Here is a 6,000-nt window from a genome sequence, read left to right as displayed (position 1 = left end):
TTTTGTAAATGCTAATTTCACGATACATTACAGACAGTCTGGTCTGGGTGGGCGGCTGATAGCTGACAGCAGGACCACTACTGCTTCTCTGCGCTAAATTACAGACGTGTTGCTTTGACTTTCTTTCGTTCGGATTTCCTTCTGCCCGTTTCAGGAAGTGTATGGACAGTAATTAGTTTAAAGTCGGCTCTTCGTCTCGTGCACAAGCGACTTGGATTCATGCGGCGACCCAGAACATCTAAAAACAAATTTTTTATAATAGTGTTTGAGGAATATGTGGTATATATCGAAGCCTGTTAAGCTGCGTTTCATGTATTGAGTTATTCAAATAGGGCAGTTTGTATGTAAAAAAGTCACATAACTAAGTCATCTGTTCTAAAACACGTTCTCACATGTTCAAACACCGCAGATCAATAAACAGGAAACTGCTGAACAGCAGAACATCAGCAGAGACAGGAAATCACACATCAACTGCCCATAAAAGAGAGAAATGGCCAGCAAATACACTCGTCAAGGTGAGTAATTTAAAAGACTAATTTATAACATCCATTTGATATAAAGGGTAATAATAATAATAATAATAATAATAATAATAATAATAATAATAATAATAATTTCCTCTCTTCAACTAACAATTTCTCTTTTGGTGGTTTTCTAAGCACTTTGTACAATTTGATGCACAATATGAACATCAGCTTTTAAACGCTGTGTAAAAGAAAACTAACACAGACTTTTAATTTTGTGTTTCTTTAATTAAAACCCAGAGTCAGAACCCAGGAAATGAAAATTTAAAAACATTTTCAGTAAAATAATTTCTTTTAAATCAATATCATCAACAGTTTCTTGATGACACAAGAACAAGTAAAATAAGATTTGAACACTGTTTACAGTAAACCTGCTGAAAGGAAGTGATGAAGGTGTTTTCTCAGTCATCCCACTCAGCACTTGTTTTCTTCACTAACAGACATTTAACTCTCTGAAACAGGAAGTTTAGGGCAGCAAACTCCTGTGAAACAGTCGTTTCATTGCTGCAATAAAGCATGTATATGTCCTCCTTGTGGTTTTTGCAGCTTGTACATGTCTACTTTCGCTTCTGTAATCACCAGCAGTTTAATCTCCACCCACCAAATCTACAATACTTGGTTGGAGACGGTGCCTGGATCTTTAATAGTTGACACAGTGAGAAGGTTTCTGGTTTGAAACCTGGCAGTGATCTTTTTATGGCTTTTACATGTTCTCCTTGGACCTGAATGGGTTTCCCCCAGTTACTGCACCTTCCTCACACAGTCCAGACACATGGTGTCTTACAAACTTTATCTTTTAGCTCCAATATATAGAAATAACTCAATTATAATTATTCAGAATATTATAGACATTAAATATATATGAATGACACAAATCTTTGGTGTTACATGTTAAAACACTTTGAGTGGTCTTTGAGTAAGACTAGAAAACGCCTACACGAATACCAGGAAGTTCTTTCCAGTTTCACTTATTTAGATTATTATTTCTGTCATGTTTTTGTCTTTTAGATAAGACAGTGGATAACACGGCATAAAAAGAGATTTATTTTCATCAACAACAAGTCTTAAATCCTAAAAAAATCATTCTATCTGCTCTCTGAGACATTTATTAAGACACACACACACACACACACACATTCCCAGAGTTATATGGTCTCTTCTCAATTTATCCAGCAAAGTACTCCAAGATGAAAGGTGTCTACACACGTCTGCTTTCTGATGAACAGGGGTTTCTTTGGGAAGTAATTACCCAGCGTTTTCATGCTGCCTTGCAGTGAAAAGAGAAACATAAAGAGAAAATTTTCCTCTATACAAACAAAAATTTTGAAGAAAAAAAATCCTGGGAATGCAGCCAAATAAGAAGAGAAAAAAAATACTTTCATACTAAAGTCAAGTCAGCTAGCAAAGAAATCTGACATTCTGATGTCAACCTGAATTCTTGTGACATTACATTAATTTCCTTTTCTATATGTTTCCTTTAGAAACATATAGAAATGTATCCTCCTTTATTTTATCTTTCACATGTTACAGTTGTAGGTGGCTGATGAGGAAAACGAGTTTCATAATTTTATGTACTATTTTATCAGCTCAAAAGATATGTAAAAAATAAGGAGCTATAAATGAAATAATAAAAAAAAACAGTAGCTAAAGAAATCAAGTTTTAAAAGTGCTGCATTTCCTCCTTGATACATGAATAATATTATTAATATTTGTCAGGGTTTCTATGTCTAATATTAAAATTTTTTCATGATATGAAACAGAGGTATGCCAAGTATGGAAAAAAAAATCAGGAAGTAATTTTTCTCTTATTTGCAGATCACCTGAGGATTGTCCTGCTAGGAAAACCTGGAAGTGGGAAAAGCAGCTTGGCCAACACCATATTTGGAGAGACGGTGTTTGAGATATGTCATACTGCAACCTCTGGAACAAGTCAGTGTACGAAAGCTACCAAAGTGGTGAATGGAACATCTGTTACTATAATTGACACTCCTGGTTTCTTTGACAATCGCAGGTCTGAAGAGGGTTTGAGAAATAAGATTGCAAGGTGTGTCGTAGAGTGTTCTCCTGGACCTCACGCTTTTCTTATTTTACTGAAAGTGGAGAGATTCACAGATCATGAGTACGAGGTTATTACCAAAATCATAGAGTCTTTTTCTGAAGAAGCTTTCAGATATGCTGTGCTTGTCTTCACTCGTGGTGACGATCTTCCTGAAAGAATGCAGATTGAAGAGTTTTGCAGGAGCAATAACTGTCTACGTGAGTTGTTAGAGAGATGTGGTGGGCGCTGCCACGTCTTTGATAACAAATACTGGAACAACAACCCACAGCATGAATACAGAAACAACCAGCTGCAGAGGGAAAAGCTGCTCAACACAATGAAAGAGATGGTGAGGAACAACGGTGAACGTTGTTACACAAATGAGATGCTGCAAGAAGTGGAGAGGCTAATAGAACAACAGCAAGAGAGAATTAGATCATCATCAGGAGACATGTCATGTAGGATATTGTGAAGCTGATGAAGCAGATTCAATAAAGGAGGCAGTTATGAACACAGCTGAGGTTCTTGGTGAACTAGCTGTAGAAGCAAGAAGAACTCTCACAAACCCTCAAACGTCTTAATCGCTTTTAGAAGAAGATTAGCACATTTCTAACACATTTAATGCTCTAAACTCATTATCATCATTTATTATCATTTTAAAGTGTCACATTACTAAGCAAGGCGTTTTGATATTTTGATTAGATTTCTTACCTTGTATTTTCATTTATACATTTCCTTTCAGCCAATCAAAGTATGGTCTGGTTTGAATTGGTTTCAGTCTTCAGTTCCTGTACACAGTAAATGTTACATTTTTATATCTTTAATTCATAAATAAATGTTGTTTTTCCATTATTTGAAAATGCAGGCCAAACCGCTAGGCTTTTAAACTACAAACACTGGAGCAGGGATATGGAATGACCTGCAGGTTTTAGATGTGTCCTTGAGCCATCACAGCTAATTTAAATAGCTAATATCGAGGCTGCCGGACCGCCACCGGGCCCTCTGACCACCACCAGTAGGCAAACATGGGGTTAGTATCTTGCCCAAGGACATTCGGCATGCAGCCAGGAGGCAGCCTGGGATCAAACCACCGACCTTCTGATTAGTGGCTGACCTGCTCTGCCACCTGAGCTACAGCCACCCATAAACTTCCTGTTTGTGCTGAGTGGGATGACTAAGAAAACACCTTCATCACTTCATTCCTTTCAGCAGGTTTACTGTAAAAAGTGTTCAGATCTTATTTTACTCCGTCTTGTGTCATCAAGAAGCTGTTGATGATATTTATTTAAAATAAATTTTTTTACTGAAAAATATATTTTAATTTTCTTTTCCTAGATTCTGACTCTGGGTTTTAATTAAAGAAACAAGAAATTAAAAGTCTGCGTTAGTTTTCTTTTACACAGCGTTTAAACGCTGATGTTCATGTTGGGCATCAAATTGTACAAAGTGCTTAGAAAACCATCAAAAGAGAAATTGTTAGTTGAAGAGAGGAAATTATTATTATTATTATTATTATTATTATTATTATTACCCTTTATATAAAATGGATGTTATAGATTAGTCTTTTAAATGTACTCACTGTGACGAGTGTATTTGCTGGCCATTTCTCTCTTTTACAGGCAGTTGATGTGTGATTTTCCAACCCGTTCTCACTCCCAAAGCGTAACATTTTACGCTAGGTGACAAATCGTCACCATATTACGTTTTCGGCTACCCACCACGTTCCTAAATGACGACCTCGGAAAAAGAGGAAATATGAGAACCGTCTGGACTGAACCTACACATGTTCGCTCTTATTCTTCAAATCGCTTAGAAACACGCTATTTAACATCATTAAAGTCCTGGTTAAGGTCAGGAATAAGGTTATGGTCAGGGCTAGGGATAAGGTTAGGTTTAGGGCTGGAATACAGGGCTGGAACGTCTACTCCCGCGGGAGTGTCATTGCACTGGATTCCAGCCATAACCCGCCGCGTACCATAAGAACGCCGAAGGTCTCCTTTCGCGTTCCTCAGGAACGCCGCGGGACGTGACAAAACGTCGACATGTTACGCCTCGGGAGTGAGAACGCTCTGGATTTTCTGTCTCTGCTGATGTTCTGCTGTTCAGCAGTTTCCTGTTTATTGCTCTGTGGTGTTTGAACATGTGGGGACGTGGCTGAGAGGTGAGGCAGAAAGGTAAGAAGGAAACCGAAACAGTTAGTTGTTGGTTGCATATCATTCAAGTTGGGTTACTTTTCTATGAGAGAGGAGTTCATACTTTGTGCGTGTTTTGTTTTGGTGAAAAAGGGAGAGTTAATCTCTAATCTGGTTGTTTAACCTGTGTAAGTGTGGAGCTCTGAGCACTGACAGTTAGTCACAAACCCTGTTCTTAATATTCTGTTCTTAATATAGACCTTGCTGCTGCTTTCACACACCTGCATGCACACTCTGTCCCCTCAGAGGAACCAGCTCCTTGTAAAGTCTATAAAAACCGCACACACAAGCTCCTCTCTATATATCCCTGACAGCAGAGCTGCCTCTTAGTTACATGTTGTAGGATTAGAGAAATTATTTTACTGCTACTGTTCATAACCATCATCTTTATCATTGCATTAATCATCATTTCATCAAAGTATTTATTGAAGCTGTTGGCATTATGTTATAATTTGTATTACAGGTGTTATCATAATCACATTAACTTTTATTACAGGTGCAGTTATGACCACTTTAAACTGTTGAGTTTAAATTTATAATCTTAAATGCTCATATGCTGATTATATTGGGTTATATAAGAAAAGCCCAACTCTGAGTACAGTCTGTGCCAAAGTAGACAGGAAACTACATGCTTTTGCAGAGCGTGCTTGCGAAAGTGAAACTAAGCAGAGTATGAGTGACGTGGAGCTTAGAAGGTTAATCTTACAGTAAAATAGTAGCTGAGCAAAGGCCTGAGTGTATTCGGCAACGTGCTGCGTTTGAGTTTGCTTGGTAGCAGACAGTGTTGGGGAGTAACGGAATACATGTACCGCCGTTACGTATTTAAAATACAAAATATGAGTAACTGTATTCCGTTACAGTTACCGTTTAAAAAGGTGGTATTCAGAATACAGTTACTTTGTTGAAATAAATGGATTACACTGCGGTACTTTCCTGTTTCATTTTGTCGCGGGTCAGGACTGTTTGGGTTTTGTTTGACAGCTACGTTCTGTTGTTCCAGGCGGCAGCGTTACGGTTGCCATGGTTACAGGGCAACGCTCTCTCTCTCGCTCTCTCTCTCTCTCTCTCTCTCTCTCTGCGACTGTGTGTTTCCTGGGTGAGAGCGCCTTTTCGTTGTTGTTGTTGTTGTGCTAAGCTAACAGGCAGAACGCTACAAGCATAGCTCTAAAGAATGTAGCATCATGGGCAGTGTAGTCCGTGTCACTACCCGATCCGTACCGGAAACCCGATCGGTACCCCACATGCG

General features: G+C 38.3%; 1 protein-coding gene across 1 annotated transcript; it reads left to right on the top strand.

The window, feature by feature from the left end:
* Nucleotides 1-490: 490 nt before the first annotated feature.
* LOC146635858 (GTPase IMAP family member 4-like) lies at nt 491-3,034 on the top strand. Its single transcript, XM_085349310.1, has 2 exons — nt 491-515; nt 2,340-3,034. Exons 1-2 carry the CDS (start codon nt 491-493, stop codon nt 3,032-3,034), a joined length of 720 nt encoding a protein of 239 aa, XP_085205436.1.
* The last annotated feature ends 2,966 nt before the right edge of the window (nt 3,035-6,000 follow it).

The sequence above is a fragment of the Diplotaxodon limnothrissa genome, linkage group LG3 (assembly GCF_057381915.1).
Source record: "Diplotaxodon limnothrissa isolate DT_005_m linkage group LG3, D_limnothrissa_male_GT1.1, whole genome shotgun sequence".
Taxonomy (NCBI): Eukaryota; Metazoa; Chordata; class Actinopteri; order Cichliformes; family Cichlidae; genus Diplotaxodon; species Diplotaxodon limnothrissa.
Note: the sequence above shows the minus strand (reverse complement) of the source record. Positions and strands in the feature narration are given on the sequence as shown.

Coding starts and splice junctions, on each gene's coding strand:
- LOC146635858 (XM_085349310.1), top strand. CDS start 491: ATGGCCAGCAAATACACTCGTCAAG. Junction 516..2,339: donor CAGCAAATACACTCGTCAAG/GTGAGTAATTTA, acceptor TCTTATTTGCAG/ATCACCTGAGGATTGTCCTG.